Raw genomic sequence first — 25,409 nt, 5'->3', positions numbered from 1 at the left:
AGTGCTTTACATTTAAAGCAGTTGTCACGATGCATTCACCAGATCAAGTTCACTTCCGAATGGTGGCTAAACTGTGGGTGAAATTGCTTCCTTTTTGCCAGACACAAAGTGTAGGTGGCCAGCTTAATCCACTACAGGCCTGGCTCCTCCAGCTTATTCCTCATAGCTGTGCTCCCCACCAGACTCAACTGCCTGCAAAGCCTTGTATAGACACCAATTAATCAGTTTTTCAAAGTTCACAATCATAGCCCAGTCTGTTCAATCTCTAACATGTATTCACCTAAGAGCAAAAAAGAATGAAACACCACAGAATCATAAAAACAGCATTTATGGTTTCATGTTAGCCTGGATGGAGAATAGGCCATGAATAGAGAATAGGCTATCTTGTTCTCTTTACCAAGACGAACTTGGAGCCAGTTCGAACCAGTTTGGGAGAGCTGATTGTTAAATTTTCAGTATAATCATTTTCAAAAGTGGCAAATGCTATAAATCAGGGTTTGGTTTATGTTTTTGTTGGTTGTGTAGACTTAAGAAAGTGATAGAGAAAATGTTATTAATGCAGATTAAGCTTCAAAGTGTGTCATGCATAATTTTTTTTTGAGAATTAGTTGATAATCATATACCAGCATTCCCCTACTTACCCCTTTTCATGATCACCAGGAAAGAGAGAGATAGAAATGGCTGTTCAGTGTCTTATATGCACGATCAATTCTGCCTTGACTGTCATTTAACAGGATTTTCTTTGGCATACAGTAAACAGATAGGATGTATCTGCTGCTCTGCTTGGTTTCAACTCCACGGAACAGGATGCCCCTTCCAGGTTAAGCTTCATTGCCTCTAACCTCATCACCATGTTGCCTACTCAAGCCTTGACTGACACTCCTTCAGCCACCTCTCCCTTCTGATTGGAGGGCTGTAGGTTGGCATACCAAACTCCTCCCAAAGCCTTCCTTTTTGGAGGTCAGAAACTGGACTTTGGGGCCCACTGTGTTCTGCATCTGCTACTCTGCCTGGTTTCGACTCCATGGAACAAGTTACCCCTGTCAGAGTATACCCTGGTATTTGTTCTTCCCCCACCCCTTCCTGCCTCCTTTTGCATGTTGCTCCCCACCCCATCCATGCCTAGATGGTAAGCTTCTTGAGGGCAAGGACTATCTTTTTTTTTTTATTAATTTTATCACCAGGGCTTAGCACAGCACCTGGCATATAGTAGGTGCTTAATAAATATTCATTTGAATGGATTGAATTGATATTACAGAATACTTATGCATGCTCTGGAATGGAAAGGAGGGCCTCTCCAATGTACGACTTCACAAACTTCCAAAAGCAGGCTCACCAAGATTCATGAATCCCCTGTATGTGTTCCTCATCCCTCATGGGCCAATCTCCCCATGGAGAATGAATGAATGAATGAAAAGGCATTTACTGAGCTTTTATTATGGGTCAGGTTGTCGTGCTAACCCTTGGGGATACAAAAATAAAAAGCAAAGTCGCTTCTAATAAAGGAGGTAAAATATGAAGAAGACTAGCGGCCATGGAAGGGAACTGTGGTTGAGTGGGAAGATTGAAACACCCTTCCAAGAACAATAGCTGTGATGTGCTCATGGTTAAAAAAGGGAAGAGGGAAGAAAAGCCACAAAGGTGACTGGTGAGTCTATGGAGTATCTGACCCAGTCTGGAATGAAGTGTACCTTGGGTGGAACTTCTCCTAAATAATGATCTGGAAGAAATAGTTACTATGCAGGAGAGCGGCCCGGGAAGAAAGGACTCTGTGAATTATATCAAAACAGATCCAGGCCTGTAAACATATCGTCCTGGTATCATTTTGCTGGGTCTTCTCTCTTTTAATCCTTTGTGGTATAGAGTTTCTTGTTGCCAAGAGAAATATACAGAAAAAGGGAAAGAAAGCAGAAAAGAGGGAAAGAGATAAACAGATATGGGGGCAGAGACTGACAAGCTTATGGATATAGACCATCTGGAAGGGAGTGGGGCAAAAAGTGACAGACAGAGTGGGAGACGCAGAGAATAAAATAGGGACACACCAGTTGGGAGAAACACCAAGGAAATTAGGGAAATGCAAACAGATGAAGAGAGATAAACTCTCTGAGAACAGCCAGAGAAAAAGACCCAAATAAAGGGAAGGATAAAGAAGCAGATTAAAAAGTTAGACACACATAGTATGGAGAGAAAAACATACAGAGGAAGGAAGGAGAGAGAAATCAAACACATAGACAACTCACTGTTTTCAGTGATCACTTTTATGGATCTCTACAAAGATTAGAGGGTTAGAAGAGAGCAAGGATTAAATTAATCTGTAGAGTTCCCGTATCATTCTATTACTCTTTCTGGGTCTCCTTCACTTGGATCATCATCCTCTCACCCAGTGGTGTGCTGGAGTCAGCTCAAACTGATGGGGATGGGATCTGAACCCCTAAAAAGAAAACACTATGTCTTTGAAAGAACCCAGTCCCTGAATTTTCCCATACATTTCAGTAGCCCAGATCACTGGTGCCTCCACCCAAGGCATCTGGTCCACCTTGATTACTTAATTAGCTTAGTTGCCACTCCTTAATCCCATCCAGATCTTCACACAGTCTTTGTGGAGAAAAGTGTTGATCTTGATTAAATTGTTCACATTCTTAAAATCTGATCCTCTAGTACTGGCATCACAAATAGCAAAGACTCACTAGGAATCTTGACCACCTACCTGGTGTCATAATAAACTCATTATTTGGACTGAAAGAAGGCTTGAGAGGTTGAATTCTTTTGAGGTAGACCTCCCTGTACCCTTACATTTCGGGGGGTTTGCAGCAGCCCTAAACACCAACAGAACCAGCTTCTGAAAGTAGATTGTTAAAAATTTCAGAGTGAACATTTATATCTCCAAAATTATCACACCATACATCAGGATTTGACCTATTGTTTTGTTAATTGCCTAGTCTTAAGAAATTGATGGAAAAAATGATAGTGCACATTTAACTTAAAAACTTACATTTTTTTTCTTTTTCAGAGAACTAGTCATTAAAACATTTAGCAACAAACTCCTGCTCCCACCCAATATTTCTGAATGTGCTCTAAAACTCTGTCCTTGGCTTTCTCTGTTGCTCTGCTACATTTTCTCCTGGGGTCCATAAATTTATTTATTTCTTTTTTTAAAGCAATTGGGGTTAAGTAACTTGCTCAAGGTTACAAGGCCAGTTATTTCTGGGTGTGATGCTAAGTATCTGAGCCCGGATTCGATCCCCAGGTCATCTCGACACTGGGGCCAGTGCTCTTACTCACTGAGCCACCTGGCCGCCCCTAATAAATTTATTTTTAAAAATATTTTTATAACTATTACAATAAACTTGATATCCTTAACAACTCTATTTTATTTTATGCATTTAAAAACATTATTCTGAAAAAAGTTCTATATGCTTCATAAGACTGCCAAAGAGGGCCATGACACAAAAGAAAGGCAAACCCAGGTCTCTTGACTACTACTAGCCATTCCATTTGCTGTTCCATCTATCTGAATGTCCTTCTGGAATCTCAAAGCTGCTTCCTAAAGTACAGGTCTGACCCCAATTCACCAAACTCCAGGGGCTCCCTGTTACCTCCAGGATCAATGATCAAAGGCTCTATTTGTCTTTCTGAGTGTCAGATGAAGTCTCGGCCTCCTCCATCCTCCTCCATCCTCCTCCACCCCAGATCTGGGGTCATTGTTGGCATGTGGGCTCCTCTATTAGAGGAGGAGCAGGGATTGTTTAGTTTTTCCCTTTTCTTTTTATCCTCAGCACCTAGCTCAGTGACTGGCACAGAGAAAATGCTTAATAGATGCTAAGTGACTGATGGGCATGCCCCAAATGGAAATCAGCTTCACTTAATCAATATGTATTTTATTAGAGACTACTGTTTGCCAGTCACTGTGCTAAGTGCTGGGAATACAAGGGCAAAAAGGAAACAATCTCTGCACTCAAGGAGCTTGCTTCTATAAGGTAAGACAATATGGACATGTATAAGTCTATGTAAAATAAATACAAGCTACCTTGAAGAGGGAGAAGGCCCTGGGAGGCTGGAGCTGGAACTGACCAAGAAAGTTGTAGAAGAGAGCAGGACAGGTGTGAATATTTCAGAAAATGAGAATTGAGGAAGACAGGATGACATTACTATGGGAAGACTTCACACAAATGAATTTTGAGCATGTTTTAGAAGGTAACAGTTCTTCCAAGAGTCAGAGTACACTCTACTCCACGCTTGACTTCGCTGGACTTTTCCAGCTCTCTCTCCAGCAGCCCTTTTCCAGCCTTTCACCTACTTTCCAGCTCCATTTTATGTGTTGTCTTCCCCCTTTACAATATAAGTTCCCTAAGGGTAGAGACTGTCTTTTTTGCTTGTGTTCCTATCCCCAGGACTTAACACAGTGCCTGGTACATAACAAGTACTTAAAAAATTATATATACATATATGCACACACACACACACACACACACACACACACACATATATATATATATATATATACATATGTGTGTATTCATCTATTTATCCTGTAAGGTAAGCAATGTAACGATTACTATTCCCATTTTACAGATGAGAAGACTGAGGTTCAGAGAGATAAAGCAGTTTGCTCATTGTCACACAACCAGGAAGTGTTGCAGCTTAAATTAGTACTGAACCAGTATTTATGTCACCTTTCAATGGTTATCTTATATGTATAACAGAAATGCCAATACTGATACTGGCCAACTGAGGTCCTTCGGTCCTTATATTTCAGTGGCAGAGACTCAATCTCCCTGTTGCCACAGGTGTGTGGTTTGGCTGGCAACCTGTCTTTTTACTGGCAGACTTGGATAATGGTTACAGCAGTTCCAGTCTGTCTGGAGCCATACTGACTTAGCCACTAAGAAGTTCAAGCTGTATGAGTGATTAAATATTATACGTGGCTGTTCTTATAACATCTGGCCAGGGGCATTGGAAAATTATAGGCAAAATAAAAATCATTAAAGCAAAGATTTTTTAAAGAATCTTTTACAATGTTAATAGATTTTAATGTCAGAATTCAGTTTGTTTGACAAAGTCAGTACTGGGAAATTTCTCTTCATAATACTACAAAGGCTTAAATATTTTGCCCATCTTTATACAGACCTTTTTTTTGAAAGTTCTATGAATGCCTGTTATTTTTACACTATGATCATTTCATGATATACCTCACACACCACTGAATCTTCCCTTATAACAAATAAAAACAGCTAAGTAAAACTGACCAATAAAACAACTGTGTCTGACAGCATATGTAGTGTTCCACACTTGTAGTTCCCCACCTGCCAAATGAGATGAGAGAAGTATGTTTCATCTTCTGTTCTTTAGAACTAAAGCCGGTCATTGTAATTCATCTGAAGGTCAGCTGTCTTTTCTACTTATTTTCATGTACATTACTGTAGTCATCGTTTATGTTGTTCTTTTGTTTCTCCTCTGTATAAGTTCATACAAGTCTTCCCATGTTATTCTGAATTCCTCATATTTCTTCAGCTTTTTACCTTCTAAAATTAAACTATTGTAGTCATTGCATATATTCTCTTGGTTCTGTTTCTACTTAGCTTCCAAACAGATCTTATAGAAGGTACAAACAAAAAATTTTGGTCCATATATCTCATCCTTCACTCAAAATAATAAAATCATAGGAACATCAAGGGGTTGTTTGGTGCATCCTCCTACCTAAAGGTAAAGCCTGCATTCAAAGTGGGCATGTTTAATTTTGGCCATGTGAGTTCATCTCATCAAGGGAGTTCCTTAAAAGTATTTCAGGGGCAGACTACAACCCACCCACACCTTATCTTATGCAATTCAGATTGATCTTGTCAAGTTCTTAATAGAATGTTGGTATATTAAGTTGTCATCTCAGGCTTTCAGCCCATCACTAGACTATGAACTCTTAAGAGCAGAGAACATCTTAGCCTTGTATGTATTTATACCAGGGTTCTGCACACAGTCAGTGGTTCTTGAATAAATGGGTGATCTTAGTTACTACCATCAAAAATAATAATTAAATTCCTACTTATGTGGTGGCATGCCACCTAACCTAAGCTTTAGAACTCATGCTTTTTTTTTAAATTTTGAAAATTTTTGAATTTGAGAGGACAGTTTAGTTCCAAAACCTTCCCTTTACATTGACATTGGGTATCCTGTAAACACAAATAATATTGCCCTCACTAAGAATACAGGATTATTTTCTGAATGAGCCTTCTAGTCAACCCTGACCCTAGAAAATCTCATGAAGTCTCACTCTTGTCCATTGGTTCTTCCTTTTTTTCTTTTAAGATATTCAGACATTTTCACTATTACTCCAATCTGCATAAAGCTAAGCTAAAGGCAAATTACCACAGTTTAAAAGGGACATTAACAAGTACACCCAGAGGAGAAAAGTCAGAATGGTAGGGGGTCTCAAAATCATGTCATTTAAAAATCTAAGCCAATAGAACAGAAGCTACTTGAAGACAGGGAACACTTTATTTTTGTTTGTGTATACTTTGCATCTAAGCACATTGTCATGAACATAATAGAATTGAGTTGGTTGAAGGAACCTGAGATATTGTCTTGAGTAGAGGAAACTTAGGAGAGACATGATAGCTGTCATTAAGTATATGGAGGGCTGTTATGTGGTGGTGGAGTAGGTTTGTTTTTGTGACCCCAGAAGGCAAATGTAGGAGAAATGGGTATATGTTTGTTACAGGCAGATTTAGACTCAAGAACAGATTGAACAAAAATCAGAGCTGTCCACCAGTTGAATAGGTTGTCTCATGAAATAATGAGTTCTAAAGTTAGGGAAACAAAGGCTAGACAACCATTTATGTATTAACAAAAAATCAGTGCTGACAGAAAACAAGTCTTTCACTAATTGTGACTCCTTTAGTGAAATTTCTTGCAAGGCAATGCTGCTGTTGTTGTTTAATGAAATGCCCACATATAACCTAAGATCATAACATTTTTGAATGGCTGCCAAGAGAGGGTATTCCATGCTCATGGGGTCAAATTTGAATGAGTTGATGATAAAGTTAAAAATTAGTATAAAGAGTTAAATTTCATAAGACTATTAGCATTAGAAGAAAATTTCGAGGTGATTTGGTACAACTTCTTATTCAATATATAAAATCTTTCTAAGCTATTTCTGATTGATGGTCATCTACCTTCTGCTTTAATCCTTTTCTTCCCAGAAGCCCAATCTAGTATTGGAGAACTCAAGTTCTTTTTCATATGTTATAACATACTCTGTATTATCGTGTTAAAAGCAAACAATAATTTAGTCTGGGCAACCAATGTGTAAATAAAAGTACTTTTTATCACTTGATCAGTTTCAGCAAACCATCAATTTGGTATTAATAAGTCCTCCATGAGGCAGGGGGGGGGGGGGGGGGGCAGCCAGGTGATAGAGCACCGGGCCTGGAATCAGGAGGACCAGAGTTCAAATCCTGCCTCAGACACCTGACACACTAGCTGTGTGACCTTGGGCAAAGTGCTTAACCCCAATTGCCCTGCAAGAAAGAAAGAAAGAGGGAAAGAAAGGAAGAGTTAAAGAAAGAAAGAGATAAAGAGAAAGAAAGAAAAAAGTGCTTCATGAGCAGATTGTTTTATTTTTCCTTTTTGTTGTTTTGTTTTCTTTCTCAGGGTTTCTCCCATTAGTTATACTTCTTCTATACAATGTGACTAATGTCCCAGTAGGGAGGAAGCATGTGCTATGTGTGCACACAGAAACAAGGACATATACTGCAAAGGGACAAGTGTGTGTGACTCAGTAAAAAGCATGTGATATAGGAGATTTCTCTCTCCTTATCTTTTTTTCAGCTCTCACAAAAGAGAAGGCCATTGGTTCCTATGTAAAGAATGTTTGGGGTGGCAGGGTTGGTGGCACAGCAGATAGAAAGGAACTGAGTTCAGATCTGGCCTTATACACTCACTAGCTTTGTGACCTTGGGGAAGTCCCTTAACTTCAATTAGCTCAAATAGAATGTTGGGTTCAACTTCTAGCTCTGTCACTGAAAGTGTGAACTTGAAAATGACCTTGTGAGGCTAGGTTAAATCCTGCTTGAGAATGACCCCAATAATGTCCAAGGATTATTAGAATGTTTTTTTTTAAACCAAATTAGACCACTTCTAAATCTCAAGGAATAGAAATATAAATCTCCACTACCTAAAAGCAAATACAGAGATTTTTGTTAATATGCAAGTCATTAATGGGACACATAGAAAAGATGTGAAGCTATCTGGGCTAATCTGTTCTGACAGCCTCCCAGCCCCTCCTTCAATTCCCAGCTTTTTATCTGGTCCCTGAAAGGCAAATCAGCCCATGGCCTATAAGGTTCTAGGTAATCCCAGCCCAGAATTACAGGCTAGACCTGAGCAATAATAGTGGCACTGAATGGTCCTAATTTATTCTCAGGAAGGAAAACAGAGCTAGAACTTTCTTTAAATTCACTGATACCCCAGGGACCTTTTGAATACCTTCCCTAAGAATAAGCTAGATAAGGACATAAAGATGTGGTTGGGTGTGAGGGTACCTTTGGTGTGGGTAAGAGGGTGAGTGGGGGGTGGTGATGGTGGTAGACAAGGCTGCATTCACAGATTCATCATTCTAGCTTTTCTAACTACTTGTTTCCCTCCTTTTGGGGAAGGGGATGTAGGCTGTCTAAAGTGCATTATTCATTTATGCTTGCTTGAGTCTTAAAAATACTGAGGCAATGTGACTTGTAGCTGACATTGATTAAACAATGAATTTCTTAATCTACTCTTGACTTCTGAGATAATTGTGGTTAATTTATCTAACTCATCTCCGATTCTGTTTATCTAGTGTTTATGACATGAGGATACTACCACCAGGCTTTATGAAATAACATTGAGAATCTATTAAAGGCTTTAGAGATCAGTTCACATGCCACCTTCAACACAAAGCCCATCCTGATTATTCCACCCACCTTAGTGCTTCTAGCCATCTCCCTTCACCTTCACAAAATTACCTTTGAGATATTTTATATTGACTTACAAATGTACCTATCTCCCATGATAGAATGTAAGCTCCAGAGCAAAATCTGTTTCATTTTTGTTTTTGTATCCCCCAAACCTAGCAGTGCCAGGCACGTAATAGATGTCTAATAAATGCTTGTTGAAAAATGGATTGATTAGGGGCAGCTAGGTGGTGCTGTGAATAGAGCACCAGCCCTGGAGTCAGGAGGACCTGAGTTCAAATGTGCCTTCAGACACTTAACACAAAAACTAGCCGGGTGACCTTGGGCGAGTCACTTAACCCCAATTGCTCTACCTCTACCTTCCCCCCTCCAAAAAGCAAAAAATAAAATTAAAAACAATGGATTGATTAATATCTCCACACACAGGGGAACTAGGTGTGGCCTGACAGTAAAAATGTGACGGGGCAACAAGAAAGGAACCTCTGTCCCATCACTACCTTTGCCTCAAGATTTTGTTCCTGGGGCTCTGGTTTCATTTTGGTGATTTGGAATTTTTGTCCTTGTCAGGAAAAAGAACACATGACTTTTTGAAATTTCCAGGGCCATTGTCACTACAGGGAGTGAGCAAATAATGAATATGTAAGGAATGGAGCATCATGAATCTGAGGAAAAGCTAATATAGAGGGTAGAGTGCTAGACTTAGAATGAGTAAGATCTGGCATATAATAGTGCATAATAAACATTAATTGAATCTGAATTTAAATCTTGTCTTAGTCACTTCCTAGATATGTGACTGGAGAATTCTCTTAGCCTCTTTGATATTCTTAGCGTTCACATCTATAAAGTGGGAATAAAATACCTATTTCCTGGTTGTTGTGAGGATAAAATGAGACAATACATATGTATATATGTATGTGTTATATTACTTTATGGATTTCAAAGAGCTATATAAATATTAGCATTATTATTGCTATTATTACCCATTCTTAAAGGACTAGCTTATGTCCCACCCAATGTCTGTGTGAAGTCTTCTTTGTCTATTCCACCTTACAATCATCTCCCTTCTCTAAATTCCCCTAGAATTTGTTGCTTTGCCCCTAATTTTGCACTTATTTGCTTATTTTTATGGCTTCTGTTGTGTAGAGGAAAGAGAAATAATCAGATGATAGGCTACTACTGGGTTCTAGAATTGGAAGGTACTTGTGAGGCCATCTAATCCAACCTCTTTGTTTTACACATTGTGAGGACACTAGGGAGGTTAAGTAATTAGCCATGTTTTCCAAACCAGCCAAATCATTCCAAGAACATTTATAGATGGATTAGAGTGAAATTAGAGTATTTCAAGAAGAGAGTAGAAAGTGATGAGCACTGAACATTTCACCAAAAAATGAAATTGATTCTATCTTAATAGATAGAAAGTGACTAGTTACCAAGGAGGAAAGCATTTAAGAATCAACTGTTCAGAATCAGCCATCTGTGAAAAGTCAGACCAGCATCTGGCTAGAGCACAGGTCAAAAATCAACATTCATTTAAAGATAAAGATTAGAAGATAACTTTTTGTAGCTATAGCAGATTCAACTAAACCCCTTTAAACAGGCTACTGATTATGAAAAATGGGAAATGACTCGAAGTAAAGACTTTGACTCTAATTATCATCCTTTCCGATGGAAACCCAACCAAAGTAAAAGTCACCAGAGAGCATAAAAGAACAGAGAAGTTACTTCAGCCATCAGGTAGTCCAAGCATGGAGACTGTAGCAGCAAGCACCCTAGCATACCCAGTATGGCTACTAGCACAGGTTCTTTGATCTGCTTTTCTAAAGGAAAACAACTCAAAAGGGGTTAAAAATCTTACTTTAATCAGTCAAACATATATCATTTACCTAGCTCATGGGAAAAAGTCAGCACCCTGTGTGGGGAGCCCTGCCATCCCGCAGCAGCACTGAGAAAGAATTGCTTATCCAGAGGTTGCAAGAGGGTGCATAGAGATGGGACTCTGGGAATGGTGGAAAATAGAGAGCTGATTTTTATTACCCTGCCATACAAGCTTTTATAGGACTCTTCCTAATTGTTTTCCCCAAGGACATTGCACACTTCTTTGTTCCCAGGCTATGGGTGTAAACAACACTTATTTTTTTTTTTTTGGAGGGCAATTGGGGTTAAGTGACTTGCCCAAGGTCACACGGCTAGTTTTTGTGTTAAGTGTCTGAGGCCAGATTTGAACTCAGGTACTCCAGGGCCGGTGCTTTATTCACTGCACCACCTAGCCACCCCTAAGCTACACTTATCTTGACAACATAATCTTCACACCTTCCTTTCTGGGGGATGGGGAACTAATTCAGGCCCAGTAGCAGGCTCTTTGGCTGAGAGGGCTTATTCAGCCATCAGGCTCAGAGTCCCACTAGCCTGTGGTCCTCTACAACCCTGAACTTCAGAGAATACAAATAGAAGTTACAACAGAAAATAACACAAGCAGACAGGGCTTCCAGCTGTCTGACCATTACATGCATACCTAGTTAGTCACCAGAGAAAGAAGCACCAAAATCTGGGTTTTCAAAGAAGGGGTAGGGAGTGGGGAGGAGGAAGGATTACCAGCTGCCCAGAGTCTCCTCTGACCAAATCACACAGCTCTTCTAAAAGTGAGCCACAAAGCAAAACCTAGCCTCAGAGGACTATATAGCCTTCTCCAGGGTCAGAGAACATCACAACTGTCATTACCCATTTGACTACAAAGTAACAAAATTTGTGCTTTCCTGAAAAACAAGCCCACCTCAGGCTCCAGGTGAGCACATGCCTATTAGGGGGCAGAGTATATTTTCAAATCAGAAAAGGTCCTTAAGTTCAATTTAGGCTTATTAAGGGGAAGGGAAGATCTTTAAATTTCTATTACCATTACAGACACATGGGAGCCAAGGCCAACACAGACCTAGGGCACATATTTATGTCTAAAACACTATAGAGGAAGGTGACAGAAAATTATAAGCAGAATTCCTTCATAAAATGTGTTTCCTCCTCCTCCTCCTTCTTCTTCTCCTTTTTCTTATTCTTCTGGAAGGGGAAAGGAGCCTTCAGAAAAACTGACATTGGAACAGAACAATTTGTAAACAGTAAACATAGAACCAAAAGAATGTGAAAGTTTCAGACCATTTAGTGCAAGATCTTACCCACCTCAATAGGCCCTGGGCCATCATTCTATTTTAGCACAGTAAAATAATGAAAGATAGTATGGTAGAGTGGATGGGCAGTAAGCTTTAAAATCAAGAAGACTTGTGTTGAAGTCTTGCCTCTGATAATAAATGGGCTGTGATCCTGGGTCAGTCCCTCAAGCTCCCAGTGATCCAGGCAACTGACTCAAGTTACACAGAACAGGGGCCTGTATGCTCTGTGATGGAAAGGAGTTTCTTCACAGACAACTTCCTGTGAAATTGTATCTTGGTCCCTCCAAATAATTGGAGGGATAAATCCTATATGATCTATATTGGAGGGATATATTATATATGATATATAGGATGGATATGTTATATGTGATCTAATTATATATGACCAGCAACAATTGGTCATATGTGAAATTGTAATATATTGAGTTGATAGAATATTATTGTACCATAAGAAATAACAAATATGAAGAAGAGAAACATGAGACTTGTATGAACTGATACAGATAAAGTGAGCTAGGGCAAGAGAACACTTTACACTTGTACACCAGAATATAAAGTAAAATCCCACAAAGCATCAAAATCCAGATCAATGCAATGAACAACCTTGATGCCATAGAACTAACGACAGAACATATTTCTCTTTTGGTAGAGCGCTGGAGGAGTATGTGTGTGGAATGAGGCATGGTCACTTTGTCTGTTTGTTTTGCCTTACTGTATTTCTCTCATGATAAAGTTTTCTTTGGAGCAGTGGTTATTGGGAAACAAAGAGTATAAATAATTTTTTAAAAACTGATGTTCATAATAATGACTTTGAGTCATCATGAAAAAATCAATTATGTTCAATAGGCTATTTTAAGAAGACAAGGAATTCATTGTAGAAGTGGCAACAATTATGGGTGTAGAATATTTCTTTTACTGTCAAATGCATTGTTTTGTTAAACTACTTTTTTCCTCTTTCCTTTTTTATTTCTCTTACAAATCTTTGTTACAAAGAATATTCACTGGATAAGGGAGGGAAAGGAATATATTTGGAAATACAGGTATTGTAAAAAGAAAAGGCATCAATATAAAGCAAATACATGGCAGGAAGAGATAGAAAAGTATGTAATATATTTTAGGAATATTTTCATCCAAAGTGATTAAATTTTTAAAGTTTAGGGTACACCCTCGCCTGTTTAGAAAACTGTCACCAGGAAGAATGCAGGGTTCCAGAAAGCTAAGGGTTTACTGTACCTTATTTTTATCAATATGTCTGATAAACACTATTTTACTTCTCAAAGTAAATATAGAGTACTTACTGGTTTATAATTAAATGAACTAAACAATTAGCTAGAAAACTGCATCCCACTGGTACTTTCGGGCTGTGGTAGAGATCAGAAGGTGTGAACCTTATTTGGGAAGGAAAGATGAGCCAGAAAGGATTTAAAGTTATCTTGGCAATGCAAGGTTATGTATATTGATCCTTCCTGGTCCTTGCTAAGGTTCCAGCTTTGTGACTTTGGGCAAGGTTTGTATTTGTAAAACAATTTTTCCCTAAGTTTATTGTTTCTCATCTTCCTATCTGCAAAATAGAGAAGATAAAGCGTTATTCCTTGCTGGCATCCCCCAAATCATGATAATACAATATATTAGGTATATACAACAAACACAAAGGCTCCATAGCTCTTTGGAAAATAAATTCTGTGCATTTTCAAGGCTTTATTAATAATAAATATATTAACATCTTAAAAACAGTGTTGTATCCATATATGCACTTGAAGAAACTTTAAGTGTTTTGTAATAACGTAATGTGTATTGTATTTGTTACACTAAAAAACAAAAATCTTTTCAGTCCTTGAGTAATTTTTTGGATCTGATATCCTGATTAGCTTAATGTCCTTTCCCTGGCCCTCCTCTCCTGCAAGCCTCCTCCCCTCCTTGATGTCCATTATTTGCCAATTTGTAACCAACAGACATTGATTATAGTGCATCTACTTGGTGGTCAACAGTGAGTAGTCAATATTGTAGCACTTAGGAGACAATTTTAAAAAGATTTCTAAGCAATAAGGTTATATAACATTTAATATACACTAGTACACGTTCTTAAGAAAGTTTGTAGGCTTTCCTGCTTTAAAAAAGAAAGAAAAAAGAATCAAAGCAACTTTTGATGTTAAAGTATTTCAGAGAGATTAACTTGCTATGCCTCTTATTTTATATTTATTCATATCCAGTCGAAGGTAAGCTCCTTAAGGTAGGAACTACTTCATCTTTGTCTTTCTAGCCCCAGGGCCTGATGAATTCACTGCTAGGCTGGATCAAGAATGTTACTCTTCAAGGCTAGCTTTTCACCAGACTTCTACTGCTGCTGCTACCAGCACACTCTGCTATGGACTCCAGTTGCTGGACTTCTGGTGGTTCTTTCAGCCTTTCAAAACTCACAAAGATAATTACTTGTTCCATCTCTTTCTGATACTCATCCATCTTAAGATCAGGAAAGAATAAACTCAACCAAAACAGAAGAAGAGCAGTATCATGCATTCTGGCTTCATGTAACTGTGAGAAAGAGGGACCAAGACCCCTCCATCACCTTGATATCTAGGACGTTTCTTCCTCTTCACTTAAAAGCCTTCAGGGAAGAAAGAGTTCTTTTGTACTTGGGGCCTTTTGTATAGCCACTGGCAGCCAGCCAGAAGGCTTTTTTTTTCTTTTTTGCTTTTTGGAGGGCAGTTGGGGTTAAGTGACTTGCCCAAGGTCACATGGCTAGTAAGTGTTAAGTGTCTGAGGCCAGATTTGAACTCAGGTACTCCTGACTCTAGGGCCAGTGCTCTAATCACTGTGCCACTTAGCTGCCCCAAGAAGGCTTTTTGTTATACCACAGCAAGCTGAGAGAAAATATTCAGAGCACCTTCACATACTGTAAATCGGGGAGGGAAAAGACCAGGACCTCTCCATCAAACATCTCTGGAAGCTGGCTTACTAAGCCTCCAAGTGTGTTGATACCAGGCAGAACATACTGTGTGTGCTCTAAGAATTGGTCCCTCCTGGGCCAGGCCTCCCTCCACCCCCTGCAATTATATTTTTATTTCTAGGAAAGGCCCTCCTTGGTGCTGATGAATGATTTTTAATATGTTACTATATCTGCTTAGTACTTTTGCACCTGTATTCATTAATGTTGCCACTGAAGTTCTAGTCTGATGCTTCATTATGGTGTTATAAAATGATCCTGGGATCTCAAAGGGAAATGTATTACAAAGGGACAAAGCCCTTGTATATCAACAGAAGCATTGTTGATTGATGTCAGTTCTCATGAAAGAATCTACGGAGAGTAGGAATGTCTTAGTGTTGGGACTTCAAAGATCATAGCTAGAATAGAGACAGGTCATCATGTTTAATTCCTTCATTTCAAAGAGAAGAAATCTGTGGACTAGAGGAGTTAAGTCACTTGCCCAGGGTCACACAGATAAGGTATCTGAGGCAGGGTTTGAATACAGATCTTCTGATTTCAAGACCTGCCCTCTGTCTGTCACATCATTATGCCCCTTCTTAAAGTAGGGCTAGAAAACCAGGCAACCAATCCTAAAACCTTCCCCAACATAGGGTGTAGAAACCTCTGCATGTAAAGAGAGAATGAAAAACTATGTGATAAACTTATGCAGAAACCAAAGAGGGTCCAGTTCTTAGAGCATGTAGCACAGAAAGTGTCAGTTATTTTGTTGCTACTAGATACCTATTAATTAACAAGCACTTCTTATGCACTTTTTTTTTTTTTGCTTTTTGGAGGGCAATTTGGAGTTAAGTGACTTGCCCAAGGTCACAGGGCTAGTTTTTGTGTTAAGTGTCTGAGGCTGGATTTGAACTCAGGTCCTCCTGACTCCAGGGCTGGTGCTCTATTCACTGTGCCACCTAACCATCCCAACTTCTTCTGCACTCTCTAGGGGACAAGATAATGAAACAATCCCTATTTGCAAGAAGCTTACATTCTTGTGCATAAAAAAAAAAACAACAACAACAACAAAAAACCAGAAGCCATACCCTATCCTGGTTATGTTATACCTGAGTACTGTGTTCAATTCCAGGCATCATATTTTAGGAAGGACACTGAAAAATTAGAGTTCACCTAGAGGATGGTGGCCACGATTGACAGAAGACTTGGAACTATACTATAAATCCATTCTTTGGATTGCCTAGGTTGGGCTTGAAGCCTCTGATTCCAGACAACCATCTGATTTAGAGTTACAAAGTTCTTTGTTGCTGTTCTCTTATTGTGCGCCTGTGTCTCCTGAGCCCCTTTGTGGGGGATGATGCCCATTCCCATAAGATCCGTTGAAGGAACTAAAGGATAATTAGAGAGGAGGAAACTTTATGACACCAGATTTGATGTGACTAAAAGTGAGGCTCACTATCATTCTGAATACAGTGCTTCTATTAGTGTTGGTATGTTGTGGTTTTTGTTGTTGTTGCAGTCTTACACTGATTGTTTTGAATCTCAGTATACATGTTAAAGTCCCTAGGACGTCCCCCACTGCGTCCCTCTGTTTTTTTGCGGTTTGATCACAGGCTTGTGATTTCATTGATATAGAGAATTCCCATACAAAGAAACTCCCTTCACTAATGGCAGATCAGCAAGTACTTTGCAACTTTTATTTTTAAAAGAGTAGTCTGGGTGTCTAAGAAGCTGATTGACTTTCCCAGGATCACATAAGTCAGATATGCACTAGAAGTAGGACTTGGACTGATTCTGAGGCCAGTTCTCTAATTACTATGCCATTCTGCCTCTCTCCTGGCTCTTTTCACATGAACTAATGTCTAGCGACACTTCTCCCATCCTATATCTGCATATTTGATCTTTTGATCCCTATGGAATTTTATATGATTAGTTTTGGCCTATTTTTTTTTGTTTGGTTTATCAAGGTTTTTTTGGGGGGGGGTAGGAGAGGAATCTTAATTCTGTTGTTCAATCAGTATGTTAGCTCTTCCCAATTTTGTGCTGTCTGCAAGTTTCACAAGCATGTTATTTATATTTTGATCCATTAACAAAGATGTTTCAAAGAACAAGGCTAAATGCATAGCTTTGAAGACATTCCACTAGAGACCCTTTCTCTACGTTAACATGGATCTATTAATTACCAGTCTTTGGGTAGGATTATTTAACTAGTTCTGAATATACCACATTACACTATCATCTTGTTTCTCCATCTTGTCCACAGGGCTATCAAGATAGATATTGTCAAATGACATGATGAAAGTTGCTAGAAAAATCTTCATTTTAAGTTCATTTTCAGAAACAAACTCCCTTATGTTGAGCTGAAATCTACTGCCAAATAACATTTGCCAACTGCTTTTTTTCTTCTTCTCCCCACTGCAGTTATGGAGAACAATTCTAATCCCTTTCCCAATGACAATCCATCAAACATCATAAAAGAGGGATTGTGGCCCCACAAAAATGTTCTGTTCTTCCACATTTTAAGTTGACATGGTCACTTTCTGCCAAGGTTCCCATTGTTTCTAGCTCTTTCTTGTTGGACAGAATGGTAACTGCCTCTGTTACTTTTTTTTTTTTAAGTGTTTGGACCAGAGTCTTTATTTGAGAAGTATAAAGGATGGAGTCGCAATAATTTTTGGCATTTTTAATTTAGGTTTGTTTTATTTAAGTTTAATGTTAATTCCATGCTGTGTTTCAGTAAGAACAATACAGATTCTTTATCTGTGGCTCCAGTCAGATATCCAGTAGTACAAATTAGCTTCAAGTTACACATACTGAACGAAAGAGGTTGAGCCAGCGAAGGAGGGCAGGGAGTAAAGGGGGTGAAGGGGAAGAGGGAAAGAGAAAAACCAAAGAATTGAACACGCATGCAGGCTTTTCAATACCACCTTCAATGCTAACCTGCTGTGAGGGAAGGTCAAAGTCGGCAAGAATGAGCAGCCACGGATTGTTGGGCTGTTACCAGCACCATTTCAGCACAGTTTGGAAAAACACTTTTTACAGCAAAACCACTACAATAAACGTTCCAACGCAACCTGTAACTTCAAGCTAAACACCCAATTAATTTTAAACATTGGTATAAAATTCGGTTTAAACAATTATAAGAAGGAAAAATGCCACCACATGCGCCCTACAGTGCGATAAACCTCTCTCCTAGACTCTCGCTTCACCTAGAAGTCTAATGGCATTCCAATGTAATATCCATTTCTAATGGTTTATTTTGCCACATCTGGCACGGAGACAATACAGTAATGCTGAAAAAGCCTCTATGCAGTCCTGTTAGTGTCTTAAAGAACCTAAAAGCTGGGACCAGTAAAATCCACAGAAATTCACTCTTGCCTTTAAGAACTTTGAAAACTGTTTAAAAAAAAACCCAACAGGGCAGGAACCTAAATTCTGAGACCAAATGTAAAAGTCAGATTTGGTGGTTCTCAGTGACAATGGGGAATTTTCGGGGGGAGGGATGGGGAGGAGTGGGGTGGTCAGAGATGGATTCTCTTGTTGGCTTTGATGTCTCTCACTGGTTTTCATCTTCCACATCCTGCGGCGCTTCTTTATTCTGTTCTTCATCACCCTGCATATCTGAAGTCCATAGTGTCAGGTTATCACGTAATAACTGCATGATAAGTGTCGAGTCCTTATAGCTTTCTTCACTCAGCGTGTCCAGTTCTGCGATTGCATCATCAAAAGCTGCTTTTGCCAACCTGCAGGCACGGTCAGGGGAATTAAGAATTTCAAAGTAGAATACGGAAAAGTTGAGAGCAAGACCTAAGCGGATGGGGTGCGTTGGCGGAAGTTCTGTCATTGCGACATCACTAGCAGCTTTATAAGCCACCAGGCTATTCTCTGCAGCGTCCTTCCTGTCATTTCCTGTGGCAAATTCAGCCAGATACCTGTGGTAGTCCCCTTTCATTTTATAATAGAAAACCTTGGACTCGCCAGTGTTTGCTGCTGGAATGAGGTGTTTGTCCAGTACGTCCACAATGTCACTACAGATTAATTTTAGTTCAGTCTCAACCATTTGGCGATATTACCGAATCATTTTTAGTTTGTCTTCTCCTCCCTTGTTTTCTTCTTTCTGTTCAATGCTGCTGATTATCCGCCAGGATGCTCTTCTGGCTCCAATCACATTTTATATGCAACGGACAGTAGGTTTCTTTCTTCAACTGTCAACTCCACATCCATTCCTGCCACTTTCTTCATTGATTCCACCATTTCGTCGTATCGCTCGGCCTGCTCGGCCAGTTTCGCCTGGTACACCAGATCTTCCCGATCGTCCATAGCAGCGGATGGCGGCTCCGACTCTCCTCTGTTACTTCTTTTAGTCTTCCATGGATGAAACAGTCAACGGGGCAAGAGACATACTCTAATCACTTACTTATGGTATGGTTCCTAGTCTCATGTGAGTTATGCCCTTGTCATATAGATGAACTCTAATTTGTTAGTGTCCTTCCTAAAACATGGTGCCTGTAATTGAACATGATACTCGAGGTATGGTATAGCCAGGATAGAGTATGGTAGGGTCCATAGTTCTGCTTTTATTGTGCACGAGAATGTAAGCTCCCTGCAAGTAGGGATTGTTTCATTCCCTTATCCTTAGCCATTGGATACTCTCAGTGACTACTGGTACCCAGCAAATGACACATAGTACATGCATAGTAAGTGCTCATTAATTACTAGGTATCTACTAGCAACAAAAATAATCGATACTTTCTGTGCTACATGCTCTAAGAACTAGACCCTCTGTATTCTCTGCATGTTTGTTGCTTTTAAAAAACTTAACACTTTTTCATTCTCTCTTTACCTGATGATGTTTTTACACCCTACGCTGGGGTAAGTTTTAGGGTTGCTGCCCTGGCTTTATTTCACAATATTTTAAGAAGGGGCAAAATGATGTGGCATACAGAGGGGAGGTCTGTAACTCAGAGGCACTGCTTTGATTAGAATATGACTTTTAGCAGCTGGCAGTCAATTAGTGTAAGTTATCTATCATTATTGTATCTTGTCTGTGTTGATATTATGAACTGCACATCTAGGAAAGAAAAGCCATTCCCCAACTATCCTTAGCCAATTGTGCTAATTGTGCTTACTCACTCTTCCTAAGTTTGTGGACTTCCACAAATATATCTTAACATACAGTTCTAATCTGCCATCCCTGTTACCTGATCATTTTATTTTGAAGAGGGATGAGAAGGTGTTCAAGAGAGACTGGAACAATCCACCAATGCTCAACAAATACGTGCAATAGCAATGCTGGCATTCTTTCTTTAACTATAGGTGCCTCTGGAGGAAGTGGGGTAGAAGCAGAGGTGTGACAGCCAACTCCAACTGGCTCGAGTCAATTGTTAAATTTTCAGCATAAACATTATATCTTGGAAATCAGCAAGCATCAGGGCTTGCTTTATTGTTTTATTTATCGTCCAGGTTTGATGATACTGCTTAGACTTAAAAAGTGTGCCTTGCATAGGTTTCTTTTTGTTTTTTGGAAAGCTAGCTGCTAAACATTTACTGGGGCATCACTGGGAGCAGTAGAGGAGGCTTTGCTGCTTGCAGCTTGGAAGGACATTTAACATACTACATTTCTATCAAAGTTATGTTTTAATTGTGGCCTTTTTGCTATACTATGGCTGCCTAGTAGACATTTATAATCAGATGATCCACAGGCATTTTAAACTTAAAAGAGAACTCAAGTTCTTTACCCCTCCAGCCCTTCTAACTTCCTTATTTCTGCTGAGGACATCACTGTCCTTCCAATCACCTGCAGCACTGGAATCATCAGGGCCACCTTCTCTCCCCTCAGCCCCCATCTAATAAGTTTTGTGATTCTACCTCAACAGTATAAGGTGTCTTCTAGGGCAGTGGGGCTGGGAGTCTCACCAAGCAGCAGGCCAATGTCTCTGACCATGCAGAATGGCTGCTGGAGGAAGTCTGTCCATGATGGTTCCTGTGACATGTTTATTTATTGTGTAAATATCGTGTTCCTAGTTCGAAGAATGGAAGGACAGATACCTGTGTTCCTATGCTGGGCATCAACACAGAAAACAGGTCAGACTGATTCACATCTCTTCTTTGTAGGGTTAGCCCTAGAGCTCTCCGATGATGACCCTTCCTATCCCACGCTCCCTGGACTTCCATGAAATCCCAAAACCTCTAAGTTCCCCTAAACAGTGGTTACTACTTTGAACAAGTGAATCATGTCATTATTAAAAGCATTATGTTTAGGGGCTTATCCTAAAAAATCCATCTCCTTCTCTCTTACTCACATAGCTTCAGCCTTTGTTCAGCCCCTCACTGTTTCTTGTCTGAACCTTTGCAATGGTCTCCTTATGGTTAGGCCAGCCTCCAGGCTCTCCCCATTCTAATGCCTGCTCCATGATATCCCTAAAGCCTGGTTTGACCACATCAATTTGTTCCTTCACTCAAACCACTCCCAAATCTTTCATGGATAAAGCACCAACTTCTTTGTTTGGGATTTAAAGCCGTTCAAGATCTGCCTCTAGCTCAGGTTTCTAGGTTGATGGCACACTACTCTCCTTCACAGACTGTAAGTTCTCAGCTTGCCTAGACAAGCCTGCTTGCTCTTCTTCCCTGAACATGACCTGCCACTCTCCCTCCTCCCTTTGGTCTCTGCCGAAGGTTGTCTCCCGTGCTGAAATGCACACCCTTTTCACTTCAAGGCATGTATTTTTAAAAGTTTAGTTGCTAAATTTTTAAAAAGTAATGAAAATGTTAATTTCTCTACACTGGTGAACAAAAAAATGTCACGGATTTTCAATAAAAATAAAATAAAACCCCCTGGATTCATATCCTAATGAAGCTGGCTGCATAGTCTGTGGCCCCCATGTCTGAAGTGCAGCCTGGTCTCATAAAATCCCTACTGTTCATCAGCTCAGGTGCCACCTCCTACACAAAACCTTTCCTGAGCTCCTCAGCAGAACATAAACTTCTTGATGGCAGGGTTGGTTTGGTTTTTTTTGCAGGTGCTTAACAATTCTGAATTGAACTAAAAATAAAATAAACATCATCAAAATAGGAACTTAAAAAAAAATCTTTTTACTTCACTGTCAGTGCATTCTTAATGACACAGTTACATAATCCTCAAAACTTAAGTTTACAAATATTCAAATGAACTCCCTTATCTCTACACACACAAACACACACACACATACACATGAAACTGCAAAATAAAACAGTTCTGTACACTATTTTAAAGGTTACATGATTCTCAAGAAAGAGAATGAGCTAAAGTTGGAGGGTCCACTGTATTTCCAATGCACTTCACATACTCTAGATTATAATGCTTATTAGCAAGAAAGGGATCCACAAATGTAAATCTCCTGCACAATGATAGAAAAAAAGTGCAATTTAAATGAATAGAAAACTATAATGCTAAATTAGTACATAGCCTAGATAAGGGAAACTGCTGCTGCCACTCAGGGTCTGTAATGGTTGCATTTAACATCTGTAGTTGGTAACTATACATTTGCCTGACATTTAGCAATATTTAATACATAAAGTTACAAATTCAGGTTTTTGAAGTATGTAGTTTGATATATCTGGATACTGTCTGGCATTTTTAGAACCCACTCTTAACTTTTCTTTTGTTGAGTCTAGTGTGACTGTGCAATGCTAGAACAGTAGTCCAGGATGTCCTGAATAGTGAATTCCATTGTAACACCAGATCCAGGATAGCATCGTGCTATTAACCCCTCAAAGTGCTTATATTGGCGTATAAATTCATCTTGCATGGAGTGCCACACCACCTATTATAAAACATGGAAAGAAAACATCAAATTGTGACAAATAACTAAATGAAAATATTGCATGGCCAAGTATAATTATATACGGGCAAAATTCTTTCTAGTTCTATTAATCTGTCTTCACTGTAGTTTCCTCATCTGTAAAACAGGGATAATAATAACACTTCTCAAAGTTGTTGTATCAAATGATTTAATAATTATAAAGTCCTTAACATAGTGTCTGGCACATAGCTAGACAATAAGCACTATATAAATGCTAGCTATTACTATTATTTTTATATATCAGCAATAATTTATTAAGCATCTAGTAAGTGCTAGGTCCTGGGAATATACAATTCAGTTTATACTATGTAACTAATTATCAGAAAAATTTAAACTTAAAAAAATTTTTTAAAATAAGGTGTCTTTCAGAGTGTTGCCAAAGGTCTGGCTGCAAGTCTCAGATTTTAATGGATAATGTGGTGTTAAAGGCCTATTTCACATATAGGTGCTACAACCAATACTGTTTTACAGATAACATCAAATAACCTACAATTCTTTTTTTTTTTTTTTAAGCAATAGGGGTTAAGTAACTTGCTCAAGGTTACACGGCCAGTTATTTCTGGGTGTGGTGCTGAGTATCTGAGCTCGGATTTGATCCAGGTCATCCCGACACTGGAGCCGGTGCTCTTACTCGCTGAGCCACCTGGCTGCCCCTAAGCAATTGGGGTTAAGTAACTTGCTCAAGGTTACATGGCCAGGTGTTTCTGGGTGGGTGCTAAGTGTCTGAGCCCGGGATTCGATCTCCAGGTCTTCTCAACACTGGAGCCGGTGCTCTTACTCGCTGTGCTACCTGGCCGCCCCATAACCTACAATTCTTGCTGCCCTCGGAGATAATTTTCTACCTCCCACTGACATGTGACAATATCAAATCCTATATGCGTAGGCTTTAGGGAGAGTTCTCAGATTTCTTGGTCAACATCAAAAAAGATTCTCAGATGAACAGCAGATCCGATTTGTCCATCAGTCTGCTGAGAGACTCAGCTTAAACTAGCATACTTAGAATGTCTTTTCAGGATGCTCCCATCCATTTAAAATAGCACTGCTGTATATTAAAGTGAATAAACTGTGTATTTTGGTTTAGGTTATTTTCAGATGGCTTTTACTGCTAAACCTTTTTTTAGTCTTATAAATTTTAAACAATATTTTATTGATGTCTTTTGCTTTTTTACATCACAATCATTTCTTGATATAATTCTCTTCCGAAAAACAGTTAAAACTGAGAAAACATCCAAATCTGATCTAAGATCATGGCATTCTGTGATTTGCAGTTGTATAACACCACTGGGAGAATACTGATGTTAAAAAGATTTGGGTTTTTTTTAGGGGGAGAGGGGACTTAACAGTGAGTAATCTAGGGTCAATGAAAACACTACATAATTTCTTAAATGTAACATGGCTAAAAATCTTTCTCCTACTAAACTGAGGTCCCAATTCACAGTGTACCTGCAGTATCTAACATATGCTGAGTCCAATAGGATGTCCATTCAATTGAATATTATAACCTAATCAATATGCATATTTTATCCACTTTGTTTTCCCACTGTAGATGACCAGGCAGATCTCTTTTAGATTACTGAACATTTCTATCAGGTAGCTTTGTATTAATTGTATCAATTTATGTTTTATGAAGAATTTGTGAACAGGAGAATTTTGAAAACTTTACCATTAATGGGGTAACCTCCTATTTTCACTGTGCACAGAAATTCCTTATCTTTATAACCTGGGTGAACATACTAAATAAGCATGTTTCCCTGTCTTATACTTTAATGCTGATATCAAGTGAACTGATGAACAAAGTTAGCACTCTTGTTGCATTTAACTGAAATAATTTTAACTTGAGAGAGATCTTTTTTCAAGCAAGTTTACCCACTGCATTTTCATCTACTGAGCCTAATTAAAAAAAAACATTGGAAAGAAACAGAAATAGTGGGAAATTTTATTTTCTATAATGCTCAGTCAAGTTGTATGATTGTAAAGCTATATAGTCTCCTGTAGAAATAATCTGTGAATGCTTACTTTATTTCAACTTTCATCAAGGAGACCCTCAGTGCCCAGAGAGGCTTTTATCTCAAATGTCTTGCAGATTTGTGAAAGAAGTCAAGTCCGTAGTTGCTAGCTACTTAAACACACACACAGAGTTTGTAGTCTTTATTATCTTGGAATCTTTGTGATATCTTCAAGGATATATTGTGTATAGCATAGATCACATCTGTATATAGTTGGTCATGTCCAGTCATTTTTCCTGACTTCATTTCCTTATGCTTTGAGCATTTAAAAAAACATATTACATTGCATACTGAGGTGGTAGAGTTTGAATATTCTATTATTATTACTAATGAGAACAGGTCATTACAGAAACAATGGCAGACCTATTTCACTTCATATCTATGTGTTGTTCTACTCCCAATTTCATCTGCAAATGTTCTCAAGATGATCTGGTTTAGTAAAATTTCACCTCAGGCTCTCTGCAAGCTAATTTTGACCTTTATTGTCTTTCACTGTTTCGTAGGACAATGATGCTTACAATCTTCAATGATTCTCTTCTCTA

The 25,409-nt window shown here is 39.0% G+C and overlaps 1 protein-coding gene and 1 pseudogene across 2 annotated transcripts in view; both read right to left on the bottom strand.

Annotated features, from left to right (window-relative positions):
* Positions 1–17,691: 17,691 nt before the first annotated feature.
* LOC138175022 (14-3-3 protein epsilon pseudogene) lies at positions 17,692–19,340 on the bottom strand (annotated as a pseudogene).
* Positions 17,692–25,409, bottom strand: part of EXOC1 (exocyst complex component 1) — a 72,322-nt gene continuing 64,604 nt past the window's right edge. For both annotated transcript variants that reach the window (XM_069105265.1, XM_069105266.1), the window contains one exon: positions 17,692–22,822. In XM_069105265.1, the coding sequence (XP_068961366.1) occupies positions 22,670–22,822 (153 nt within the window). In that variant the 3' untranslated portion in view covers positions 17,692–22,669. The remainder of the gene's footprint in view (positions 22,823–25,409) is intronic.

The sequence above is a fragment of the Petaurus breviceps genome, unplaced genomic scaffold (assembly GCF_028583685.1).
Source record: "Petaurus breviceps papuanus isolate PSGF00001 unplaced genomic scaffold, PetGlider_PUasm1.0 76, whole genome shotgun sequence".
Taxonomy (NCBI): domain Eukaryota; kingdom Metazoa; phylum Chordata; class Mammalia; order Diprotodontia; family Petauridae; genus Petaurus; species Petaurus breviceps.
The sequence above is the reverse complement of the archived record's forward strand: the minus strand, read 5'-3'. Positions and strand labels throughout refer to the sequence as shown.